Source organism: Sarcophilus harrisii, chromosome 6, assembly GCF_902635505.1.
Source record: "Sarcophilus harrisii chromosome 6, mSarHar1.11, whole genome shotgun sequence".
Taxonomy (NCBI): Eukaryota; Metazoa; Chordata; class Mammalia; order Dasyuromorphia; family Dasyuridae; genus Sarcophilus; species Sarcophilus harrisii.
The window spans coordinates 229284670-229312281 of NC_045431.1; the positions used below are offsets into that span (position 1 = coordinate 229284670).

The 27612-nt window shown below is 37.9% G+C and overlaps 1 protein-coding gene and 2 long non-coding RNA genes across 5 annotated transcripts in view; 2 read left to right on the forward strand and 1 right to left on the reverse strand.

Moving 5' to 3' along the window:
* LOC116419924 overlaps positions 1-8128 on the forward strand; it is a 53566-nt gene extending 45438 nt beyond the window's left edge. For 2 of the 3 annotated variants that reach the window (XR_004230247.1, XR_004230249.1), the window contains 3 exons: positions 2781-2967; positions 5648-5723; positions 6187-6240. This is a non-coding gene — a long non-coding RNA (uncharacterized LOC116419924). Of the gene's footprint in view, positions 1-2780; positions 2968-5647; positions 5724-6186; positions 6241-7992 lie in introns of those variants that run through there. The other variant, XR_004230248.1, reaches the window with a different exon arrangement.
* On the reverse strand, positions 2612-17389 carry LOC105750950. The gene is made up of 4 exons (XR_001121316.3): positions 17093-17389; positions 12526-12610; positions 7976-8140; positions 2612-2683 (listed from the first exon to the last, which is right to left on the reverse strand). It is a non-coding gene; the product is annotated as an uncharacterized LOC105750950 (long non-coding RNA).
* An 88-nt stretch (positions 17390-17477) lies between these two features.
* Positions 17478-27612, forward strand: part of HSD17B12 (hydroxysteroid 17-beta dehydrogenase 12) — a 129287-nt gene continuing 119152 nt past the window's right edge. Inside the window, exon 1 of the mRNA XM_031942593.1 lies at positions 17478-17844. Within this exon, the coding sequence (XP_031798453.1) occupies positions 17685-17844 (160 nt within the window). The 5' untranslated portion in view covers positions 17478-17684. The remainder of the gene's footprint in view (positions 17845-27612) is intronic.

A 27612-nucleotide genomic window follows, 5' to 3' on the forward strand; every position in this document is an offset into this window, starting at 1 on the left:
CATCCAACCAATAGTGGTATACAACTTCCATCTACCACATCTCTGACAAATGGTTATCCTGGCCTTCCATGTGGATGGAAAGTTTGGTACCACTTTTGGAGCTAACATTTAAAACAAATGTTGAAAGCCAACCAACAAACCTTACATGTATGTGTATATGTATACATACACAGAGAAAGAGAGACTCTACATGCGTTGTCACTTGATCCTCACAACAATCCTGTAAGTATCACAGGTATTATTTCCATTTTATAGATGAGAAAACAAATTTAGAGAGAGTCATAGGATTATGGATTTAGAGCTGCAAAATTATAAATTTAGTCCCTTCTACTTATTTTGAGATGAGGAAACTGAGACTTAAGAGAGATTAAATGTCTTACACAGAGTTATTGAGGTAGTAAGTAAAAAAGTGGGAATTGGAAACAGATTTTCCTACTGTACCATATTCTGCCTCTTCAAATTATTTCTCTGTGATCCCATCCAGAAAATTTTGGAAGCAGAATTTAAACCCAGTCTCTCGACTGCAAACCTAATATTCTTTTTTGACTATACAATGCTATTACAATATGCCAGCTTTGGAATTATTCTGAAGAATGAGATTCAGGCTTTCCAAGTATGGTGTGATCAGAAAAGTATCCATCTCCTTGATTGGTCTTGTCTCCTACTCCACATTACTTTCAAATTTATGTTCAAGATCAATTGATACCAAAAAAAATCATTTGTGTGTGTGTGTGTATGTGTGTTGTAGAAAGAACTTGGAAGAGAGAACCACCTGTATATTGTAAATCAGGGGGGAAGGAGAAAGGAACCAGACTCCTCAAGGAGGGAGCAAATCAACCCAAAGAGGAGAGTATGGTCTGCAACTGAAATCTGAATTAAAATAAAATGTAATTGGGAAATATTTGACAAACTAAATAAAAGTAAAATACTGCATATATAATGTTAATTCATGGTTTTCTAAGTCGGTACGTAGCCTATAGGAATCTTTTCTATTTCGATTTACACCCTTAGTAGAGCATACACCATGATTGATTTCATCATGGAGAAGACTGATTTAGCTCACAGTGACTGAACAACAGTTATTCTAAGGATTAGTCTTCTGTGTGTATGCAGTTGGTGGATGTTGCTTGTGTATTTTCCTTATTTTCATTCATATTATGTAAATTTTGGCTAAATATTATGCCTTCTTGTCATGAACAATCATTTTCTGTCTCCATCTGCTTATAATTTGCATTAGATTTTCCATAAATATCAATGTTCTTCAAGAAACTGGTCTGATTTTAGTTAAATCAGCTGTTTAGTAGAATTACAACTTCCATTCCTCAAAGTGATTTCAATAAGCAGGATTTGCCATAATATCTCCAAGTGGTCATAGCCTAAGAGAAATAATTTTTCCTTAAAAAAAATTGGGTAGTTAAAAAAAGGATAATAGCACCCATCCTAATTGTAATTGGGGGAAAATATTCTAGAGGTAGTGTCAGTATAAAATATTTTCCTGCCTTTATAGAATATATATGTAAATCTATAATCAAATTTATTATAGAGATGAATTGTAATTTTAAAATTTTGTGTTTTTAGTGAATCTGAATTCTTTAAATATAATTTATTGTTTCATAATTTGTGCTAGTGATTGTCATATGCAGGCACAAAATGTTCTTGAAACTGTTTTTTCTTGCATATTTCTGTAGAACTCATGAATTTTTAGTATCCCCATTTAATTATTAACTTAACTGTTTCCTTATTCATAGTATGTTTAAAGATCATTTAGCCAAAAGAAAAAAAAAAGAAGCTATTAAGTCCATTGGCTTTTGTGCTTGTAAAACTAAAGAGAATTTAAAAAAAAAAACCTTTACTGTCAATTAAAATTATTCAAGTTGGAATATCTATTTAATGTGCAGGCTACCTTTAATAATACACTTAAAATCATGTGAGGTGGTGCACAGCTTTGCTTCCTGCTTCTGAGGAGGCTGAGGCTCCTGGACTGCTTGAGTTCAAAAGCTCTGAACTGCAGACAGGCTAAAGCCCAATGGGTAGCCTAAGTCTCCTACAAATATGGTGAGCCTCTAGGACTGGGGAGAAGGGGAAGGAGACAAGCACCAGACTCCCCAAGGAGGGAGCAAATTAGTCCAAAGAGGAAACTAAGATCAGAACTTCTTTCTTGATGAATAATGAGGCTGGGCCATGAATGACCACTGAACTTCCAGCCTGAGTGAGCTAGGAGTGATTTAAGGTCTGTCTGACTCTTCATGACCCCATTTTGGGGTTTTCTTGGCAAAGATACCAGAGCGGTTGGCCATTTCCATTTCCACCTCATTTTTTTTTTTTAACAGATGAAGAAACTGAGACGGTTACTATGCATCTGAAGCCACATTTGAATTCAGATTCTTCTGACTCCAAGCCTGGCACAGCTGCACCACCTAGCTGCCTCAGAAATAGGGAAACCAAGCTTAAAAAAAAAAAAAAAAGATTAAAAATCTTTCTTTAGATTTTTCTAAATCTAAGAAAAGCATGAGAGTAGGTATTTTTCACACTTTGCAAGAAGGAATACTTTAAAGGAAGGATAAAAAATAATAAAACAAAAGAGGCAATTTTATTTCAAATTTTTTATTGATATTTTTTGTTTTTACATTATCTCCAATTCTAAATTTCTTCATTCTCCTTCCTATACCGGTCAAGCCATCTCCTGTAATCAAAAAAAAAAAAAAAAGAATGAGGGATAGTTAAGCAAAATGAATCTACAATTAACTGTGCCTGACAACATATGCTGTGCTTCCCCCCAGAACGGACCTGCCTCTGCAAAGATTTATGAGAGATGCATCGCTCATCCCTTCTTCAGGTCCAGATTTAGAGATAAGGACTCGCGCTGGGATTTTGTTTGGCACCTTTCCAGCATGTTATGGACCAACTTAGTTCCCTAAAGCACAGCGTTAAGTAGTTTACCCAGTTACCTATCCAGGATATGCTAAGGTAAGACTTGGACCTCAGTTTTCTTGCCTTGGTCATATACAGCTACATAATGTTCATTTTCTGGATTTTTGTTGTTGTCATTTGTATTTGTTCTAATTCTTATATGTATTGAATTCCTTGATCTGCTCACTTTAGTGAACCAACCCTTTTTAAATCTTTTTATTCTTTAAAATTTTTCATATTCATCATTTTTTGTGAATTATTTTCTGCTATATTCATATGTCATAACTTGTTTAGTCTCCCATCCCTTCTCTCCCCTGTTGAGGAACATCTTCTTCATTTCCAGGTATTTGCTACTACAAAGTTTTGTATTGAGTATTTCAACGTATATAGTAGTTTTCTTTGTGATTTTTATCTCCTAGGAGTACATAACTAACAGGAAACACTTTGTCATCAAGGGGTAAAGATCCTGTAATCACAAAATAGAGAATTTAAATTGTTTAAAATTAAAAACATTTTATACAAATAAAACCGAAACTAAGAAGAGTCATATAGGAGTTAGATATTTGCATCAAAAAACCATTGATATTTAAAAGATATATGGAAATGATCAAACAAACAAAATTATATATAGGTATATAAAACACTCATTACCTAATAAGTAAGAAGACAAAAGATATGAAAAGTTTTCAAAAGAAGAATTGCAAGGGATAAATGATGATTTGAAAACATGCTTCAAATCCTATACTAAGAGGAATGCAAATTAAACTCTGATTTTGTCTTATTCCCTGATGACTGAAAAACCAGAAACAATCCATATTGGAGGGGCGTGGGAAAAGAAAGAAATGTGCTGTGACACATGGTTCGTAGAACTGTGAATTGGTGTACTCTCTTGAATCAGTTTGGAATTATGAAAGAAAAGTGACTACTTTCTGTATTGTTTGATCTGGTGACCCCTACTGTTGAGACTATACTATATGGAAGTTAAAGAAATAGATGTCCAATGGACAACTTGGTGACCTAGTGGATAAAACATAGGATCTGGAGTCAGGAGAATCTGAATTCAAACCCTGTCTCAAAAACTTCCCAACTATGTGACCTGATCAAATTACTAAATCCTCATCTATTAAGTAGGGATATTTATTAGCATCTGATACTCACAGGGCTAATGTATGTGTGTAATGTATATACATCTGCATATATATATACACATACATACACACACACACACACACACACACACACACATATATATATATCTTTGCAAACACTAAAATGCTCTCTTAATGTCACTTATTTTTATCATGTACCAAAACATTCTTAACAACTCTCTCTGTCATCACAAAAAAACAAGAAACAGAATGGATGGCCAACATATATAATGTCAATTTGGGGCTTTCTAAGTCAGTATGTGACCTGCCGGAATCTTTTCTCCTTGCCTGTGACAACACTGTTCTGGATATACCCATTCTCTTTTTTTCCCTAGGCCTGGACCTTTTTCCTGGAGTCTTCAATATCAGGGATCTTCCATGTTCCCAATTGAACATGTCTGGATGAGACAGACCCTGCCTTTCCTTCTACAACCCCTAGAATATGAAAAATTCTGAAAAATAAAAAGACTTAAAAAGGGCTGATTCACTGAAGTGAGCAGAACAATGGTACCCAATCAGGAAGAGCTTTGAGAGCTTGATGGAAATATTTGTGTAGTTTATAGAACCTCTTGCAGGACTACTGTAGATTTTTTCTCTTCTTTCCATGGCCTAAGACCATCACATCCAAGGCTCTGGCAACATCCCTGGCTAGCTCCCTTTCTTTCCCTTCCATGTCTCACTGTGGAGGAGTTAGGTTTAGAGAATCCTTCCCTTGTCAATTTTGTCTATACTTTCTACACCTTTGTGATCTCACTCCTTAGGTTCCAAGATGTAGTTTTCCTTTATGTGACTACAGACATACCAGTCCAATCCAATAAACTCTTATTAAGAGCTTACTATGCGCCAGGCACTGTGTTAAGACCTGGAGACACAATAAAAAGAAAGTTCCCTGACCTCAGTGAGCTTACAGTCTAACTGGAGGACATGATACATGAAAGGAGGCAGGAAAGGGCAGAGGAGGAGACCTAGAGGTGTCTGGTTCCCAGGGGTATCTTGTTCCATGGAGCTGAGCAGCATATGTGGGTGTAATGAATCAGAGTTCATATCTTCTGTAAAGGAAGGCATTGGGGGGAGTCGCTCCACCCTCCAGTCCTCCAATCAGAACGTGATGGTAATTAAGGATTGGTTAGCAGCACAGTGATAAGATTAGGGATGGTAATTTAATCTAGGAGAGGTATCTTGTTTGGTGAATGGAAACTAGAAGGGGCACCAAGGGAATGGCCATTTGCTAAACTTCCTAGAAGTTTCCTAAGAGTGTATCAGATACTGCCTGGAATAAATTATCTAACTTTTCTGAGTCTCAGTTTCCTCATCTATAAAGTAAAGGGCTTGGACTACCTCAGTGATTCAGTGATCTATAACAGGGAGATCTTGATCATAATTTTATTTAAAAAAAAAAAAAACCTTAAGATTTTCCAGTTTTTCTATTCCATTCTGACTAAACAACTTTCTAGTCTTTCATTTGGCTTTCTCCAAAGACCCATTTACTATAATATTTACTGATTAATAAAAATTGACCAATATATCATTCACATTAACAAAAAGATTTTTTGATTTATAAAATATGTTCTTTTAAATAAAAATAATAGGTTTCTTCATCTCTGAGTGACCTGACATTTGAGTTTTGGGATCTGTAAGAGTGAGAGCACCAGACCTGAAGAAAAGGTAACTAAATTTTCAATCAATCTCTATTTCACAATATGAACTTTGTTCAAGACAGTCCAAGGATTATGAATTAAGGCAGAGAGATTCTTTTTGTGTGTGTGTGTGATTCATTTCTTTCTTTCTTTCTTTTTTTTAATTAAAGCTTTTTATGGACAAAACATATGCATGGGTAATTTTTCAACATTGACCCTTGCAAAGTCTTCTGTTCCAAATTATCCCCTCTTTCCTCCTGTTCCCCCAAATGGCAAGTAGTCCAGTACATGTTAAATATGTTAAAATATATGTTAAATCCAATATATGGATACATATTTATACAGTTATCTTGCTGCACAAGAAAAATCAGATCAAGAAGAAAGAGAAAAAATGGGAAAGAAAACAAAATACAAGCAAACAACAACAGAAAGAGTGAGAATGCTATGTTGTGGTCCACCCTCAGCTCCCATGGTCCTTTCTCTGGTTGCAGATGGCTCTCTTCATCACTGAACAATTGGAACTGGTTTGAATCATCCCATTGTTGAAGAGAGCCGCGTCCATCAGACTTGATCATCATATAGAGTCTTCTTGTTGTAAGGCAGAGATTCTTAACCTGAATTTATTTTTGTTTATATTCTGATAATTGTATTTCAAGAAAATTGGTTTCCTCTGTCATATTATGTATTTGAGTTTATGAATTTAAAAAACATTATTCCAAAAATGGCATCCAAAGTCTTTGTCAGATTGCCCAAGGGATCCAGGATACAATGATGTTTGAAATGGGGAACCTCCTGGCTATTTTTATATTGGTGCCAAGAAAAGATAACTGCTTCTTTAATCCAGCCATTCTTGTTTTATTTAATGCCAAATAATTGTTTATCTTTGTTCACCTTTTGCCTTCAGCAGTGTTATAGAGCACTGATTCTCCATTAAGGTTTCACTGTTAAAGGAAGTTGAGGGCCCCAAACTAGGAAAGTGAGAATCCTGGCTATATTCTGCTCTAGTTGGACCATATAGAGAGTTGCAGTCCATTTTGGATACTACATTCCAGGAAGGATATTTATAAACTGGAGAGTAGCTGAAGAAAGGCAGGAAAGATGAAATGCCACAAGCTCCTATCTGAAGTGCAGAAGAAAGATCAGAGGTCAGCAGTTGATCTGGAGAAACAGACACTCGCTGAGTAGGGGGATATGCAGGCTGCCTTAAAGATCTATTGACCTGATAAATGAAAGAGGGGTTAAATTCCTTCCTTCTTGGCCCCAAAGGGCAGGATGAGGAGCCCTGAGTGGAAGGCTCATAGAGGCAACTTTAAGCTTGATCTAAGGAAAAACTTCTTAACAAAGGGAGTTTCCTAAAAGTGGAATGCATTGTCCCAGGAAACGATGGGCCAGCAAAACCTTTATGAGCACTTGTTTCCATATGCCAAAGATGGTATTCTCGCTCAGGTAAATTCTGGACTACAAGACCACTAAGATCTCTTCCTACTCGATAGTTTCTAATTCTACGGCAGGGGCAGTAACAGCATTTTGAGAGGACACAAATGGATTGAACTATTTTTGTCACATGATTTCATGAATATAGAATAGATGGCAGGGCCTAATACTGAAGAAGAAGGTAAAAAAGAACTAAATTTATTAGAGCCTTTGTCTTACTCTGGAATAACATCTAGCAGAAAGAAAAAATGATTAAAAAAAAAACTTATGGCGTAACATAAATAACCTTAAGAGTTCCCAGAATCATTACACAATGCCAGTGGGAAGCTTTCACAGACTTATTGCATGTTACATGTGTTTGACACAGTGCCTGACACAGAGCTGATGTTATTCAAACTTTTGATCCCTTCTTCCCTTTTTCTAACTAACCCAACTCCCATCTAAAATGGCTTCTTTACCAAGAAAATAAGTCCCCAGGAACTAGAATTTGTGCCCTGTTATTATGTTTCCAAAAAATGCACATATTTAACCTATATCAGATTGTTTGCTGTCTTGTGGGGGGGAAGAGAAAGGGAGAAAAATTTGGAATACAAGGTTTTGCAAAGATGAAAACTATCTGCATGTATTTGGAAAAATAAATTACTATTCAAAATAACCAAAAAAAGAGAAAAAAGTTCCAAATTGAAACAACACACACACACACACACACACACACACACACACACACAAAAGAAAACTAATGTCTGTTTTGTGTAAAAGAAAACTAATGGAAAGTAGGAGTACTATTTCTTCAAGTCATATCTAGACATTCTGAAAATTGTGTTGTAATAGAAAGAATCAGATTACCTGCGTCTGATTTCCAGCTCTGCAACTCACTACCAACGTGATCTTGGCCAAGTTTCACATCTCTGGTCCTGATTTCTCATCATGAAGGGAAGGATTAGAGATAATATCTTCCAAGGTCCTTTCCAACTTTAGATCTCTGATGACAAAAAACCTACAAAAAGTATCCTGAAATATTTTTCCAATGAGCATTTATCCCACTAATGGGGAATTCTATGCAGCCACAATAAATTTATCTTCATTTCATCTGGAAGACCTGTTTATGAACTGATATTTCTGAACTGTCACTTGGAACCAGTACCAGCTTATGTGATGACATCGAACTCAAGGCTGAGACATCTACCAGTATTTGTGAATGTCTTTTCACATTAAAGAATTTGGTGAAATCAAAAGTTATCATTACTTCAATAAATTCAAAACTAAAATTCAAATGTGATTGTGTTCTGAGTATATTTATCTGGGCAGCAATTGAATATTGCATGGGTTTGGTCCTTGGGGCCTCTCCAAGGCTCCAAGTCTTAGCAGTTTGCCCTTCCTGAGCATATCATTAGTGACCTTAGTCACTAATTATGTTTTTCTAATCAGTTATGCCTCTGAAGGACAAGCCTTGTTTCCAAAGTTCAAGTTCATAGGGGATTTTGAAACAGTAAAGAAAAAGACTAAAAATTAGTCTTAAAAATGTAGTCAAGGAGAGGAATTACAAATAGACTTGAAATAATGAGACCTGAATAACATTCCTCGACCACTTGTTTATATGGTCTTGATGGGTGAATGGACTCCAACAAAAAAACATATTCCTGGTAGCAACACAGTATCTGAGTGGGTCCTGGGAAGGAACAAACTTGACACTGTAGAATTATCTTCTACAGATAGAACTATTCAATACAGATGCCCATTGTTACCTTATATATATATATATATATATATATATATATGCGCTAAATTATATAAACAGAACCTCCAGGAATAAAAATTAGTTTAGATTTTTATGACTTCTTATGACATCATCATATGTCTTATTTCTTTCTTATTCTGATCTAATACTCCTCTTACTTTTACTTGCTTTTTCCATCATATCTCAAATATATGTAGCAGTATACTTTCTTTCTTTCTCTCTCCTATCTTTGCTGCAATCAAGGAAGTGGGGCAGAGAAAAGAGACACTTTCTTTTCTTCACTGCCCTAGAGCAATAAAACTATTAATCTTGTGAATTGCTTTTAAAATCTTTTTTAAATTCTTATAAGATTTAATGTTTATTTTTACTTAAAATTTTACAGAAAGATACCTCAAAACTTACAAAGATTTTTCAGAAGGGTGTGAATTCCTGGAATTACCCCAAAGTCTCAGGAGTTCTTTAAATGACTAATTGCCAAACTCCTTAATGATTACTCTCAAACTTTTAGAAGATGCCTTCCTCATTACTATATACTCAGTAAGAGATAGAATCAAAAAATTCATCAAAATGAAAAAACCTACAGATTATCAAGAAACATCCTATGTTTATAATCATAACAATCAGAATCTGCTAGGATGTTTTTTTTAGTGCTTCTTCATCTTTAATTATCTGACTTTATTTCTATAGTCCCAACTTAATCACAGGGGGGAAAAATCTCTTTTCTTATAACTTAATCTCCCATGGAAAGCCCAAGATAGGAGTTAGTTAACAAATCTTTCTTAGTGTTCTAGCTATAATCCGTAGTAATTTTTCTTTCTGACTACATTTTAAATCTTTCAAGATAATAGAATTTAGATCACAGCACAGCAATCACAGGCAAAATGATAAGACAAATACAAAATACACAATTAATACTTAAGGGAGTCCCATGAGATGGAAGATCCCAAAGATGGCCCATCTTTGCCACAAGTTGTAAAAAAGAGGGGAAGGGGAAACCAGAGCTCCTATAGTCATTGGTCTCTACTGGTGTCCTGGAGAGGGAGAAATGAAACCTTAAATGTTCCCAAGATCAGGCATCTTAATCAGGGACTGGAATCAAAGACCCAAAGAGCCTGCCTTGGTGCTTGAAGGGATGATTCAACTACAGGGCCAAAGGAAGGAGAAGGGAGGCTTGGCTTGACTGGGAGAGGGCTTGAGTCAACTGACTGGTTCTCACATATGGCACCAAAAATGATGAGATACAACAGGTTACAAAGGTGGGAGTTGTCTGGAACGAAATCACAGACGCAACCAATTCTAGGTCAAGGGGGAAAAGCTTTACTGTAATGGTCTTTAGCAAGCAGGTTAAGTTCCCTTCTGAAATCCACAGTTAACAAAGGGAAAAGTAAAAGCTTATATGGCAAAGGACCCAGAACAAGGTATGCTAACTATGCCAATTGTGTGCATCAGTAAATCAACTAGTGTTCCTGGAAGACCTTTTTATATAAGACACCTCCGAAATTAAGGTCTGTAGCTTAACCTCCAGATTGTATAGGGTAACTATGGGCATGATATGATATGATAGCTCTGTAGAAGATAAACCTACAATATCAGTTTGTTCCACTCTAGGGCCCACTTTTGTTTTGTTTTTGGGTTGGTTGGTCTAGATCACCTTATTGGTGAGGTGCCAGACAAGCCATAGGATCATCTATTTACAGGTAGAGGGGACTTGGGGGATGAGGTTGGCCAAGCCTCCATTTTCTCATCGACTGTGGACTCTTTCCAGAGCCTTGGAAATACAACTGGGTGGAAAAAACTCCTGAGCTAGGAGGAAGACATAGGTTCTATTTTTAACTCTAATTGTAATTCATTTTATGACTGGACAAATCATTATTGATCTAGCTAAGCCTTTAATTTTCCACTTTTAGGAGTGAGTTCTACATATTATGGAAAATGAAATGAGAAGAACTTTGGATAAATAAAAATTAAAGAAAAACACAACTCGAAATATAAACAAAAGACCAGAAATACTAGAAAGCAATGGTAAACACTGCAAGAATAATTATAATCACTCTATCAAGCCCTGGGATCAGCATCCATCTCTTCATTAATATTGTCATAGAATAATGCCTGCATTAAAAAAATACCTTTGCTTCAACATACCACTGCAAACTAGAGAGATATTTAATGATTCTCCAGGTTTGCAGTGGTATATAGTAGCAAAGCCTAAGGAGTTAGAACTTTTAGAAGATGCCTTCCTCATTACTGTATACACAGCATGAGAGAAAATCAAAAAGTTCAAGATGAAAAAGCCTACCAATTGTCAACAAGAAACATCCCTTATTTACAATATAGCAATTAAAAAAAAAGCTGTCAGAATTAGCCTGAAGAAATATTAGCATTATGAAAGCTTTTGAGCTGGTCTTTTTACTTTTTTAGGGTCCCCACACACACAAATTGATTTCTGTGCATATAAATTTATTCAACAAGTAGATATTATAGTCAAGACCATGAATTAAGTGCTGAAGAGACAGAGATGAAGTAAAGATCCATGGTCCCCATAAATTTCTGCTTACGTTTTATTATAAACATGGGCCCCTGAACCAAGAACTTCTCTTCTCCAATGCTTTTAACCACTGTGGTGACATAGTACTCACCCCGAGTCTGCTAGTAATCTCTTTATATTGTGTGGTTAGACACCAAAGTTTTCTTAGTCATTTTTCTTTTTTTCTTTTAAACATAATACTGTAGAAAACCCAATATTATTTCTCTTAATATTTTCAAAAATAAAGTCTGCTTAGAATTATAATAAGTATAAAGGAGACTTTTTTGCTAAAGTTAGAAAGGGGATTTAATAATTCCAAGGAAAAATTTATGCTAATGAAAGCTACATTTGCTGATTTGAAATATATATTTTCTTCAAGAGTCCATGATTTCATTCACTTGAATACTCTGCCCACCAGTGCAGACTGGAATGTCTTCTTGCCTTACTATAGGATTTCTTGAGTTTCTGTGGCTAGAAAATTCATTATGTGATAGTCATGATTTCAGGGATGAGCTTTTACATACTTAGCTAGGCTGGTCTTTGAAAAAGAGACAAATAGTTAGTGGCTCCAAGAAGCTGTAGCATCCTGGTCATACCCTGATAAAATCATCCCAGCAGACAGGCTAAACCAGGTTGAGGGTAACCAAGGGGAGAGTTAGGGGAATGTTTACTTCAAGCATGTGAAGAATTCCCTCAGCAGAATGGGCAAATGGGGATAATTTGTTCCAATGGCAATGAAAGTGGCTGAAGCAAGTCAGACATTGGTGATATCAAGGTCATCCATTGCATCCTGGACCATAGCCAGTAGTCCTGACTTTTGCCTTGCCATGGGACATGGAATGGCTCTGGGAGAAAAAGTGAGGCTGATAACTTTGCCCGGTGAAAGGCAATTGGCATGCAAGTCAAGACATCATCCTGTGATAACAAAACATGAACAAGAACATTCTACTAAAGGTTATTGATCATAGATTTAGAGCTGGAAAGGATTTCAAAGGTCATGTACTTTAGCTCTTTAATTTTTTTAGATGATGAAATTGAGTCTCAGAGAGATCCATTGACTTGCCTTTGCTCATATAGGTAGTAAGTGACAGTGTTAGGCTGAAAATAGCACTTCATTTTACAACTTCAACTTACAGCAGTTGTCATTCTGTTGTTCCACTGGATAATCAGGGATTGAGAATTGACAGGGATGTCAAAGATCATCTAAGCCAAGCTTGCCCTTTAAGATAAGGAAATTGAGCTGATCAGAGACTGATGCTTAGTCAGGGTCACATGATTAGCAGAAATTATGTCTCATTTCTTGTTTTCTCCATATTCCCAACCTCAACATATATAAGCCACTATTAGGCATCTTTCTAGCATATTAATGGGGAAGAGTTGTATAATCAGAAAAGCTTTATGGCATTATAATTATTAATTAATTACAATTAATACTATTAATATTACTAATGTATTCATATGAATTAAACTGAACAAGTTTCTATATGCAAAGTGTCACTTCAAGATTAAATGAACAAAGGAGGAAATAAAGGTTAGTTTAAAAAAAAAGAGAAAAAAATGAGTTCATTATTTTAATGAATGCTGTTAATTGGGTAATGTAAAGTGAGGAATTCATTTTCATGGTAAGTCTAACTACAAAACCCTTCTGATTGCAATTATCAAGGGCAAATAGCCATGGTCAAACAGCCAGAGCAACTGGCCCAGAGCATCTCTCATTGATTACTAAATGTCATTAGGATAGAGGTAATTGATTTGAGATTAAGGCAGCCAAATGAAATCCTAGGGGAGGATCATGTGATAGAATCAGCAAGTCCCTTCTCATCTGACCCTCCATTTTGCTCTCCTTAACATCTGCCCAGCTGCTAATCACTCCTGGTCACCTGGACCTTCCATGGACCATGGCCTGGGTGATTTTATTTACTCAGTTCTCTCAGTACCCTTCTGGGGTTACCCTGTTCTGACTGTGGAGTCAGGCAATACAAACAGGCATGGCCCCGGATTCTGGACTATGCTCCATATCACATCAAATTGTCTGCCCTGGTCATCTTCTTGCCATCTACCTCCCCACCAAAACTTTCTACTTCTTAACCTGGGCATAAAAATAAATTATGTGCTTCTGGAGAAGATATGTCATTTGACTCCCTTATAACTCACCATCCCTATGGCTTCCATGATGAAAACATCTTTGCTTGGCCATGTCTCTTTCCTATAGGGATCTAAATTCCTGGAGGGCAAGGATTTTCTTGCTTTCATATTTGTAATCCTAGCACTTAGCCCCTGGCTAAGCCAGTGGTTGGCTCTTAATAGGAACTGAAGACAGTTTTCATTCATTTATTCATTCCAAAAAGAAGGGAAAGATTCTTGAGTCTTGAAAATTTTCAATCTATTAGTCATCACTAATAAGGCATTTACAGTGTGCCAAGCATTGTAAGATTTGTTTTCTCCCTAAGAGTTGTTTTCTCTTGTTTGTCACCCATGATATCATCGGTCCTTTGTAAAATGAACAGCAAGACAATTCTACTTTTTTCTAACTGATTCCCTTCTTTTTTTTCTCAAACCTCCCTTCTGAGGCCCTCACATCATACTTTTTGGAAAAAATTCAGGCCCGTCAACAAAGGCTCTCTCTTCTTTTCTTCTTCCTCATCTTGTAATATCTTCACCAATTTGTGATGTGAAGTGACTTTTCTTCTTGCCAAAGCCAACCTCTTAGCCTTTGCAAAGTATCCTGTGCATTCGATCTTCTCCAGAAGACTGTCATCTCCACTCTTCCTCTAATCTTCAATATTTTCCTTTCTTCTAGATCCTACCATCCTACCTACTACTGTCCACTGCTGTGCTCTCTCTCCTCCCCTTCTTAGCTAAGTTCTTTGAGAAAGCCACATACCATATGTGGATCTGCTTTTTTTTTCTTCTCCCTCTCTTCTCCACTCTCAGCAATTTGTCTTCTGACCTCCTCATCCAGTTAAGACTGCTCTCTCCAAAGTTACTAATGATCTCTTAAGTGCCAAATCTAATTTGTTATTAAATATTTAGTTGTGTCTGACTCTTGGTGATTCCATTGATGGGGTTTTCATGGCAAAGATAGCAGAGGGTCTTATCTCATTGTTTTTCCTCAGTACTCATTCTTCTTGAGCTCTCTGAAACATCTGGTACACAATCTTCTTCTGAATGGTCTCTAGACTCTGGACTTTGCTCCTACTTCTCTGATGGTTCCTTCTCAGATTCTTCTGCTGAATTTTCATCTGTGTCATGCTCATTAACTGTTCATGTAACCCAAGACTGGATCCTTTGCCTTCTTCTCACTTCTCTCCATTCTCTCTTGATAAGCTCATCAACTTCCATGGGCTGAAATATTATTTCCCGACTCTCTCCTGAGCTTCAGGCCTGCGTCATTAAATGCCTTTTAGACTAGTTGTTCTGTAGGCGTCTCGAAATTCAACATGTACAAACAAAACTCCTTTTCTTCCAAACTTCCCTATTACTGTCGAAGATAACTACTATCCCTTTCACCCAGTTTTGAAATTTCATTGTCATCCTTGATTCCTCTGATGGGTTCACATTATGTAGCATATACTTACCAAATCTTGTAATTTCTCACTTACTTAAATTTAGGATTTTATATTTTTGTAAATATTCATTTAAAGCTCATTGGCATACAATTGAGCAAAATGGTTTCTAATAATGTCCTGATTTCTTCATTGGCTTTTAATTTGCATTTTAAAATTTTGATATTAGTAATTTGTTTTTCCTCTTTCTTTAAGAAATCAAATTAGCTAATGATTTAGCCACTTTGTTTTCCCCCACTTCCCACTCCCTCCCAAAAAAGTCAGCTCTTAGTTTTATTAATTCAAGGAGTTGTGTTTTTTTTTTTTTTAATTAATCTTTTCTTTGATTTTTGGGATTTTTCTTTGGCTATTTAATTGAGGACTATTAATTTGTTGCTTTTCAGTTTTTCCCCCTTAAGATGTACATTCAATTTTTAAATCTGCTCTTTCTTTTTTTTTATTGATGAAAATGTTTAGGGATATAAACTTTCCCCTACGGACTGCTTTGGCCAAATCTCTTAATTTCTTTCTTTATAACATCTCTCACATAATCACCTTTTTCTTTACTAATATTATCAACATCCTCATTCAGGTCCTTATTACCACTGCAATAGAATTTTAACTAGTTTTCTTGCTTCAACTTTATTCCTATTCCAATCCATCCCCTACTCTGCAGCCAGTAATTTTCCTATTTGTGTTTGACTATGTCACCTACTTGGATGTTGGATGAACACCAGCAGCTGCCTTTTATCTCCTGGCTTAAACAGGAAATCCTTTGTCACATATTTAAAGTTCACCAAATCTGGCCCCTTCCTAATTTTACATTTTACTTTCTTCCACGCACAATATGATCCAGTTATATGATTTATTTAATTTCTTCTTGCACAGAACATTCTATTTTCCTTCTTAGAAACTTTGCATTAATTGCTTTATATGTCTGGAAAGTTCTCCATCCTAACTTTCAAGACTCAGTAACCCTTCCCTCCCCACCCCCTCAACTGGTAGGTAGTGCCATCCCTGAGAATATGAGATCCACCACCTCTACTTCAGCTTTGGATATTCTGATTTGCATATGGAGTTTTCCCAATTAGAATATAAGCAGGACTGTTTGTGCTCTTTGGGTCTGATTTGCTACAGCCTGGCACCATGTACCTGGCACCAACCACCTTAAACTCCTTGAAGGCAGACTCTTTTCCCCCTTTCCTTTATCTTGAGTCTATAACACAGGGCTTGCACAGTAGGTACTTAATACTAATGTTTATTGTTTAACTCTTTTGATGTTGGCGGGGTCCTCAAACTTTTAAAATAGGGGACCAGTTCACTGCCCCTCAGACTGCTGGAGGGTCGGACTATAATAAAAACAAAACTTTGTTTTGTGGGCCTTTAAATAAAGACACTTCATAGCTCTGGGGGAGGGGGATATTCATCCTCAGCTGCCGCATCTGGCCCGCGGGCCGGAGTTTGAGGACCCCCGCGGGGACAGGAACTAGACTCTACCGACATTCAACTGCCAATATTTTGCCCTTTTAGTTTTTTTTTTTTTTTTTTTAAAGAGAATTATCTGGGGGCACTGAAAGCCATTCAGACTAATACCTCCTACAAGGGATGCAGAGAGTGAATGGGGCTCTCCCATTAAGCCACATCCTCTTCTCAGCGAATCCTAGACACCATTTACGCGGAAGCCTCCCTAGAGAGCAGGGAGCACGTTTTCTCTTCTCTTGTGGGCGTTAGTTTCTCCAGCACGTAGTACCCGCTCCGGCATACAGAAGGCACTTAATAAAAGCTTGCTGAGCACCTGGTACCAAGTCTGCCGCACAACAGGCACTTTACAAATGTTTGTTGACTGACTGAGGCTCAGGTTTTCAGCCTACAAAGGCAACTAGATGGTACAGAGAATGCAGGACAGGGTCAAATGCAGCCCCTGACCCTTCTTAGATGTCTGCTCCGTAAGTGACTTATCTCATTCCCTCCACTAAAAATGGGGATGATAATAGCACTCTCGCATGGACCCGCAGTTGAGGCGTAAAGCAGGACCTGGTATACAGTAGGCACTCAATAAATGTCTAGGTTTCCTACAGATCTGTAACGTGGGCAAGCCAACATTTAAGGCGGGGCTTGAAATTCAATGAGAAAATTTGACTTTTTTAACCTCTCACCTCTATACACAGCAGTCAGCCAAGCTCCAAGTTGGCCATAGCAGTCAACGGGGCACGTATTTGAATACCGTAGCTCAAAGTCGGCTTTTTTGAGCTCGGCCAATCGGAGCTCGGTCTAAAGTCGCGAGGGCGGCAGGAGCCAATGAAAGGCGGGGGCGGGGCACTAGAAAGAACCAGCTGGAGTTTGTGACAGGCCGGGCCGATAAGAGGCGGGGCTTGAACTTCATTGGTCATCGGGCGACATCGTTCAGTGATTTTGGAGCCGGAAGCTGGGGCCGCAAGGCGTGCACATGGGGTGAGAGGCAAAGGGCCGCTCCTGGGGGCGTGGTCTAACGTCCGAGGGGCGGCGCCAAAGCTTTCTTCGGTCAATGATTCCCTCCTCGAAGGTGGGATCGAAGGTGGCGCTGGCCAATGGCTGAGCGCCGAGGGGACCCAAAGGGTGGGCTCTGCCGCTGCCCCGGCTTCTGGTTCGGGTGGGCGGGACAAGGCGGCTTTTCTGTGTCTCAGTGGTCGCGGTCGCCGCCTATGCTGCTCCGCTTCCGGCTGTGCTCCCTCCAGTGTGAGCCTCCCCTCTGAGCCTCGGTCCGCAGCCATGGACTCCGCCGCTCCCGCCGCCGGCTTCCTCTACTGGGTGGGCGCGAGCACCGTGGCCTACCTGGCCCTGCGGCTCTCCTACAGCCTCTTCTCGGCCTTCCGGATCTGGGGCACGGCCCACGAGGCGGAGGTCGGGCCGGCGCTCGGCGAGTGGGCAGGTGAGTCCCGGCGGGGCCCCCGGCGCGCTCTTTACCTGCAGCGGGGAACCGAGGCCCCTCCCCCATGACCGACCGGGGTTACGCGGGCAGACCCCCCCCCCCGAAGCACTTATTAGGCGCCTCCTGTACCCGGCGTCAGGCTGAGTCTTGTCTTGTCCACTTAGGACTCTCGGCAAATCCCCTCCCTTACCGCGGACTCGGTTCTCTCCCTGACAGCATTTAGCACGTAACGGGCGTCTAAGAGCTTGAGCCTTGCCAAATCAGGAGGGTTTTAGGGTCCTACAGTGAGTAGGACTCCTGGCCACTTCCTCTCCCTTTCCTCTCCGTGCCACCGGGTTAACCGCTGGACGTGGTTCACCAAGCATTTATTGAAGGCTGTCAGTATTCCCGGGTCTTGTTGCACTTCAGTTCAGTAAACACATATTAAGCTCCAGCTGTATGCCTTTCGAAAACGGCTCCAGCCCGTGGGAAGGGTCCGAGAAACTGAATACGTTAACACCCCCGCCCCTCGCTGGCCGTATGTGAACCAACCGCGGGACCAAGCTTGTACTAGAAGACCCCCAAGGTTTTCTTCCTATTCTAAATAATAGTAATAATTGTTAGCAATTATGCATGTCTGTATGGACGCACACTCACATATGCTGTGTACGTATGCACGTAACCGCCTTAAAGTTTGCAAAACTTCGCACATGTTAATTCCCTTGCTCAGACGCAGTGATGTGCGCTTGCCACTTCGTCTGGGCGGTCCCTCTGCCTTCATGCCCCCTTCCCCTTCATACCCCCTTCCCCTTCATACCCCCTTCTCCAGTGGCAAGGGTCCCCACGTTGCTGCTGCTTTTCCCCCCTTAGAACTGTAGGATTTAGAGTTGAAAGGAATCCTGGAGATCATGAGGTTTGAAGAAGAAGAGACTTGAGTTTCATGGCAGGGAAGAGTTTATTATACTAAGCAGCAGGTAGGATAGTTTTGGCTCCATTTGGCAAAATAAAATGTTAATGTTGGAATAAATACTGTCCTGAAATGGGCTTTGGAGGGAAAATACAATTCTCAAAATAAAATGCTAATGTTGGAATAAATACTGTCCTGAAATGGGCTTTGGAGGGAAAATACAATTCTCAAAATGTGAACGGAATTGTACAAATTAAAAAAAATAAAATAAAAGTAGGTTAAAGGTCTTTGGAGTTTCTGGGACATTTACCTGTTGAGCAACTTCTAAACAGCCAAGGGATTACTTGTGGAATGATAAGTGACCTGGTTAACTTTACTGTGATTTGATTATCTATTTAGAACGCCTCTACATCGTTGTAGGTGAAAGATCTTAGTGATGATACTTTTTTTTTTAAACTTTTCTGCCTATACCAAATTTAAATTTTGACTATATTGTCTCAAGGAATTATTAGGTTTACAAAATGATATTTATCTGATTGATGAGCTAATTTTGTTATTAAAATTTTATGTTCATTTTGTCTAATTTTTTTCTCTTTTCTGGAGATGAATCACTTTTTTCCTGTAAACTGTATAGTAAATGAATTTCAAAACTTCTTGCCCAACTTTTGAATATTGAATTCTATAATAGTTTTGCAATAGAACCTTGCTTTCAAAAGTTAGTTATCAGCATTGGATTTGATGTTATCTTCAAACAGTTCCAATAAAGTTATAATACTCTTGAAACTTGGCCAAGCTCTTGGAAAAAAAAAAAGTAGCAAAAAAAGTAGTCTCTTTAAATAGACAATTCAAAACCGTCCATATTAAGATTAAAATTAAAAAAAAGAAATTTCTTTCTTGAAAGGAAAAAAGAAAAGAATGGACTTGTTTAGCTTTTTTTTTGTTGTGGGAGCTAGAGCCTAACCCTGACTCTGCCACTATCCTGAAAAAGTCATTTACTCTTCTGGATTGCAGATTTAGAGCTAAAAGCAAGACCATCTAATTCAACAACTCTCTTTTAAAAAATGAAGTTAAGGCTAGGGGATAAGAAATAATTTGCTGTCAAATGGAGAGTGTCAGAGGTGGAATGTTAGCACAAATTCCAAATTTCAGAGCCACTACTCTTTTCACTCACTGGGTTCCAGAAAGGATGTAGAATCACTCTGCAAGTTTCCTTTTAGCACTGATGGAGTCTATGAGCTTCTTATGGAAGAAATTGTTCCAGGTTCTTGGTGACCACTACTTTGAAGGGAGAATTTGGCAATTGAGTAATCTGTCAGTGACTTTACAAAAAGTCAGTGCCTGAGAATTCTCACAGCATTTCAGTTAGAAAAAAATCTGGCACAGCTCCTGAGAAAAGAGGCTTCAGAAGACAAGGAAAAGATTATAGTAGGAGCCAAATGGCAACTTTTATTGGTTTTCTTTGCAGTTATCATTTCATCATTAAAAGACTAGAATTTGGTCAGTTTCAGCTTGTTCTCTAGGATTTTGGCAAAACCCCTATTTTTTCCCTGGTCTTATTGAGAAAGATAAGCAGAACAGTTCACATCCCTGCTACTGGGATTTAATTTTGGACATTGCAGTCTGTTTTTTGTTTTTATTCTTCTAAAGTGTTTTACCCTCTCTCAACTCAAGGGCAACTTTGAAAAACAAGTGATGTTCTAAGTAGCTCATCTCAACCTAGTGTTTTGTATTATCTTCAGGATGAAGTAGTGAAAAGAGGAAGATAATTTATCCCTTGCCCTTTAGCAGAAAGGACTCTTCAGCAAATACTTATTTGAGTACTTGAATACTTGGGATTAATGTGATTTTAAAAAGATAACTAGAATCTAAAATCTTAGATCATATTAAAAATTCATTTTATTAAGCAGTATTAATTTTCAGTTGGTCAGTAAACATTTATTAATTGTCCACCATGTGCCAAGCACTGCGTTAATTACTGGGGATGCAAAAAGATTAAAAAAGATATCCCAGTGGAGATGACATGTAAATATATGTTCTGAGCATGCTGAATACAGGATAAATAGGAGATAATCTATAGGGGAAGGGAATTAAGAAAAGTTGATTGGCCTTCCTGTAGAACATGGGATTTTAGTTGGCATTTAAAGCCAGGATTAGAGTGGAGGAGGGAGAGCCTTCCAGGCATGGGGGACAGCAAAAGAAAGAGTCTGGAATGAGAGAGATGAAATGGCTTGTCTTGGAACAGACAAGAGACCAGATCATTGAACTGAAGAGTACACATAGAAGAATCCGTTGTACGTGAGTTGTGAGATGATTGGAAAAGTAGGAGAGGGCTAGGTTATGAAGGGCTTTTAAAAAGTCCAAGGGAACATTTTGTATTTGCTTTTGGAGGCAATAAAAAACTCCTAATTTATTTTAGATATTTTTCTTCTCATTCTTTGTGTAACATTGTTCTCCACTTTGTTTCTAATTAAATAATGCTAATTTTTCTTTTATGTGTTTCATGGTGATGTTGGAGGAGGTATCCTTTTCCAAGATTTACTGTTTGATTAATACCTTGCCCTCTTTTATCATCATCAGTTTTAAATAATTTAGTTAACATTTAGCAGTAACATGTTCTCTTGGTGGTATGTTATTTATTTAATTTTGGGTATATTCATTTTCATTGGATACATCAGGAGATATTCTATGAGTTGCCTCTCTTGCTATTATTGCTATTATGTAGAGATTGGTACAGACTCAGTAATGAGCTTAGTGTTCTATTTTGGATAACATGGAGGAGCGGGGTGGAGAAACCAAATCTGAAAGACTAAAAAAATCTCTTTTTAAAAACCATCAAAACCTTTAAAATTTATTCTTTTGCTTTTATACATCTTAATCTTCCATTGTGTCTACAGAGAGCAACTTCCCATTTAATAGAGACTTTAAAAAGAGGAGGAAGAAAGGTGCTTGAGCAAAACTTTCAACATCATCAACTGTGTCTGGCAGTCTACACCTAAGTCCACAGTTACAGGATCCTGTCTTTTCAAGGGATGGTAGAAAGGCCTTTCTTGCATCTTAGCTGGGCTAGTGCCGGCATTGTCCCTCCAGAAGAAATCAAAGCAAAATTGTTTCCTGTCCCCAGTAATTCATTTACTACTGTAAGGAAAAACATCTGGATCTATAGAGCTGATAGAAAGTAAAACAGGTGCGGGAAAGGAGGCAGTGAGTTTCTTGAAAGAATTCTTGAGTTTTACAAGTCAACTAACTTTAAATGTGTGTACGGAGTATTGCTTAAACCAATTCCTATGATAATATGACTTTTAAAGATTGGATAGAATATCTCGCATTGCCAATGAAACTCACTTTTGAAGGTGGCCTTTATAAATCAGATTTGTAGAATCTTAAGGTGGCAGGGACTTCAAAGGCCATTTAGTTCAATTTAAAGTTGAAGCCTAGTGGAAAGAGTGCTGCATTTGTTGGCAGGTGACTTGAGATTGACTTATTAGCTCTGTCATTTGCTCCCCAGGTGACTTTGGATACATTTCTTGACCTCTCTGAGTTACAATTCCTCATTTGTAAAATTAGAGAGTTTGACAAAGTGGCTTCTAAAGTTTCTTCCAGTTAAGTATTAAGTGCCAACTATGTAGTAGGCTCTGTATAATTAAAAAAAAAGAAAAAGAAACCCTGGTTTCTTGGCTCCTTTTAGCTCAGATTCTTTGATCCAATGATTTATGTAGATGAATAAGACTGTCCTATTAAAACTGATCTTCTTCAAGAAAAACATTTTCAAGTTTCTTTAAGCCTCATGCTCCTTAAGTCTTTTTATAACCCTCCTGAGAGCACATTTTTTTAACTTTCATATTGCATTCAACCAGAAAGAGACAGAGCAGTTGGCCTGTGTTGCATCTTTAGGAAAGGATAGGATTCTTGGGAGAAGATGAGTGGAGTCCTTCAGTGTGCTCAAGGGACTCAGATGAAGTTTTTGTGGTTTCTCCTTCACTTTTGAAGAGGACCAATGACTTCAGGATGTGATGTGACTTGATTTTTGTGAATTAGATTTAAATGAGACAGAGTTATATTACAGTCATTGAAGTCCAGTGGCAGGGCAAAAATCAGGACGTCTAACTAGAGAGCTGCAGTTTAGCTGCCTTCATGGTCATTGGAACAAATTGTTCTTGTCTGCCCATTCCATCAAGGAAGACTTTATGTGCTTGGGTTAGACATCCCCTTAACATACTAATGGGTTTGAGGCCTGTAAGTTACTTGTAGGCCATCTGCCAAGATGGTTATTTTGGAGGCCAGTGGATGAACTATTGTCACATACGACTTAAAGAGTAGGAAGGGACTTTCCTTGGGTAATACAGCCCGAGAAAAGAACTCTCTCCAAATAGCCAGACCTGCTAAGGAATACTCAAAACCTTGTAAATCAGAATAATAGCACCTATTTGAAGGGTTATTTTCAGAACCAAATGAATGAATATTTCAAATGCTTCATATACCTTAGCGCTATAAAAATGATAGCTACTATTATAATGATAATTAGTAATCAGGTGGTTCTTTATTACTAGGTTGTCAGTGAATTTAAGTAGAAATTTCTCTCTCTTTTTTAAAATAATAGCTTTTTTCCCCCAAAATATGTGCAAAGGTAGTTTTCATCATTCACCCATGCAATACCTTGTGTTCCAGAATTTTTCTCCCTTCCTTCTTCCCACTCCCTCCCCTAGACAGCAAGCAATTCAATATAGATTAAATATGTACAATATATATTTTCACAATATCAGATCAAAAAGGAAAAAAAAATTAAAAAAGCAAACAACAACAAAAAATATATTGTGATCCCATAGGCCTCTCTCTGGGTACAGATGACCCTTTCCACAAGGCCTTTGAAACTGACTTGAATCACTGTTGAATAAAGTCATGTCCATCAGAATTGTTCGTCACATAATCTTGTTATAGCCATGTATAATGAATGATCTCCTGGTTCTGCTCACTTCTCTTAGCATCAGTTCATGTAAGTCTCTCCAGGCTAAATCATCCTGCTGATCATTTCTTACAGAACAATATTGTTCTGTAAGAAATGACCAGCAGGATGAATACAGAGAGGCTTGGAAAGACTTACATGAACTGAAATGAGCAGAACCAGGAGATCATTATATATTTCAACAACGATACTGTATGAGGATCTATTCTGATGGAAATGGATTTCTTTGACAAAGAGACCTAACTCAGTTTCAATTGATCAAGGATGGACGGAAGCAGCTACATCCAAAGAAAGAACACTGGGAAATGAATGTAAACTGTTTGCATTTTTGTTTTTCTTCCTGGGTTATTTCTACCTTCTGAATCCAATTCTCCCTGTGCAACAAGAGAACTGTTCTGTTCTGCACACATATATTGTATCTAGGATATACTGTAACATATTTAACATATAGGACTGCTTGCCATCTAGGGGAGAGGGTGGAGGGAGAGAGGGGAAAAATTGGAACAGAAGTGAGTACAAGGGATAATGTAAAAAATTACCCTGGTATGGGTTCTGTCAATAAAAAGTTATTATAATAAAAAAAATAATAAAATTTCTGACAGAAAACAAACAAAAAACCAATAATATTCCATAACATCTATAAACCATAACTTATTCAGCCATTCTCCAACTGATGAGCAGCCACTCAGTTTCCAGTTTCTTCCCTCTACAAAAAGGACTGCTACAAACATTTTTGTATTTGTGGGTCCCTTTTCCTTTTTTATGGTTTGAGTAGAAATTTCAAAGGAGATCTTATGAGCCCAGACCAAATGCATCACAGAGAAACTCACCCAGATTTAGAGAATATCTGAGATGTACATATGTAAATTTAGTTGACACAGTCCTATGGTGACAGTCACCAAACCTGGTAACCTCTTCCTCCCTAAAGAAGTTGTAGCTTGTCTTGTGCACTGATTAGCTTATAGAGATTAGCTGATAGAGGTCGACATAGGGATGATCTCAGTTAAAACCTTTTTGATCTAGGAAAGGTTATGGATGAGAATGCCAGATGCTGATGGTGATTGTTAGTGTTAGAATAAGATTATAGATTTTTTTTTTTTTTGAAGAGATGTGATAGAGGTAGACCAGAGAGAACTCTGGGAATGCAAAGTTCTACTGACTGGCTTTGGGGGTGAAGGGAAACAGTGCACTCAGAGGTCTCTGGTGTAGCAATTTAAAAGATTATTTTTTTTTTTATATCTTGTTTTTATGTCACGTTTTTTGATATATCTCTTTTCCCACCTCCCTAGAATCATTCTTTGTCAATTAATTAGGCAGTTAACATCTTCTAGGAGTCTGGCACTGTCCTAAGTGGTGGGGATGAAAAGACTATAATTTCTGTCCTCTAGGAATCATATTCTAAGCAGGGGAGACATGTGATATTCATAAGGATATGTATAAAATAAGTACAAGGCCCTTTGGGGGAGGCAGCATTGTTGCTGGAGGAAGCAAGAAAGACTTCTTATAGAAGATGCTTCTTTTGAGCTGAACCTTGAAGAAATGGGATGTGAGGTGGAAGTGAGGAGACTAGCATCCACCATGGAGTACTGCCTACAAGAGCAAAAAAGAGGCAGAACATTGTACTGTGGATAATATGCTAAAATCCTTTATAAATTGCTCTCAAGTAGGTTAAATAGATTCTCTATAACCTGTTCTACCTGATGAATTCACTTTGTCCAAGACTGGTTTAGATCTGTCCCTTGTTCAGACTTATTCCACTTCTTTGTGCTGTCTCTTTTGTGCTTAACACAGGTGTATGGTAACCTTAGATCATAAAATGGGATGGCTGCTTCCAAAGAATGAAGAGTCTCCTTTGATCAGATTGATCACAAATACTGATTAAAAGAGTCTGAATGATGAAGTTTTATTGTATTTCTCTGATGCTGCAAACTCAAAAATTTTCAGGAATACAGGTAATTGAGAAAAACACTCAAGTTTGAGTTAGAATACATCAGCTAGGTTAGTACTTTGTACACAGTAGATTAATACACTTTTAATAAACATTTATTGAATCAAATCCAACTGATAGTTACACTACTAGCAGTTTCTAATATGTCCTAGTCCTCACACTGGTTGAAAGTTGAGGTGGATAGTCTATTCAGGGCTTCTCATACTTTTCCCAGTCACAATTCCTTTTTTGCCTGAGACATTTTTATGTGACCCTGGGTATATAGGTATATAAAATAGGTATACAAATCAAACACTTACTAATAACAAATTATAATTTTGTGCCTCCCACATTCAGTTACATGACCCCCTGTGGGGTTGTGTAAGAAGCTGGGGTCTGAACATTGCCCTTAGTGACATAGCCTTCATTTATATCTAGTGTATTTGTTCCCATCTAATTCTGCCTGCATACTTGGGATATTTAATTTTAAAAGAAATCCTTTAAACCATATAATTTTCTGATTAAGACTGATTTCCTCTGGTAGGTTCTTAGTTTTAATATTTTTTTCATATTCAAATCTGTCATTGTTATTACCATGTGAGTACTCATCCACCAAACACTGGAATCTGATGATTTCATGCTTATTTCCATCTTTTTCCAAATAGCTGAATCATTAGTTTATCCTATCAAGTTGTCAGGCTCTTTATTATTAAATTGTTCGTGGTTTTAAGTGTTTTCTATTTGGATCTTTAAACAGATGTTGATTGATCAAGATGGTCCCATAACTTAGCTGGTTTTGTATAACAGTGACTCAAAAGCTAACAGGTCATGCATGAAAAAACTAAATGGATGGATTTTCCATGCTACTATTTTGTTAGCTCTTTAGTCTTTAAAGACTAAAGATGTATCTTGGACGGGCACTCCGGATAGATGGATGGTGAGTTTGTCTGAGAATTGAATTGAATGGAGGAAGTAGATTGCTTTGAACTGAACATATTGTGGTGTTTTTCACAGATCTAAAGCTGCTCTCCATTCAGAAATCCGCTTTTTAAATGCAACTGTTTCCTAGCAAGCTTGTGTGTTGAAATAACCTAATTTCTGGGGATTTTATAGGCCAAGGGAGAAACTCGTACTAAATAACAACATATTTCCAGTCCAACATGTTTCCAGTAAAGACTGAAGTGCAAAAAATGGTAGAATATTAAGGAAATCAGAAAAGGTATGCATTTAGATGGCAACTGTAAGGAAGGGTAATAGAAAAGACTGGAATTGCGTGAGTACCCTTGAAATAGAAGAAAACTCAAAAGAGAGCTTCTAGTAGGATAGGTGGGTTTTTCTTCCAGAGATCCTTTGTGGAAGATCTTTGGGAGAATGTTGACAAGAAATGAACAAAATTCAAAGCTCTTGGAACCTTAAAAACATGAGGGTTTCTGAGATCCTTTCTAATTCCTCAGGTCTTTGATTCTGGAATTCTTCCTAAGGAAACCTTGCAGTCTGCATTGATGGACTACACTGTTGAATTCTACACTGTTGAAATCAAATCAAATGAGATATTGATATAGACTTGAAATCAGTAATGTTGTGGGGCGGTGCTGCCTCCAGCATTTCAGGTCACTTTCCCTACTCATGAATGGGAATGGTGAAGATAGTTAACCTGGTTGTCACAGTTCTGGTGATGATTCAGCAGGGGCTGAGCTGGGGATGGGCAGATAGACACTCAATAGACAGAGCCTCCTTCCAGGCCCCACTATCCGGTGGCTTTTGCACATAAAGGGTTTTCTAACATAGAAGCTGTCTCAAAGTGGGATGGCTGCCTTCCTGTGAACTCCTTTCCACGTGGAATTTGGATGGTCCTGGTTGGTGTGGGTTTGGTATTCTGCCAAATCTGCCATTCTGATGCCTAGGGGTAATCGGAATCCCCAGAGAACCACTCGTATTTTCCATAGTATGGTGGTCAGATAACCAATGTAACTTCTCATTGAGACAATATATTGT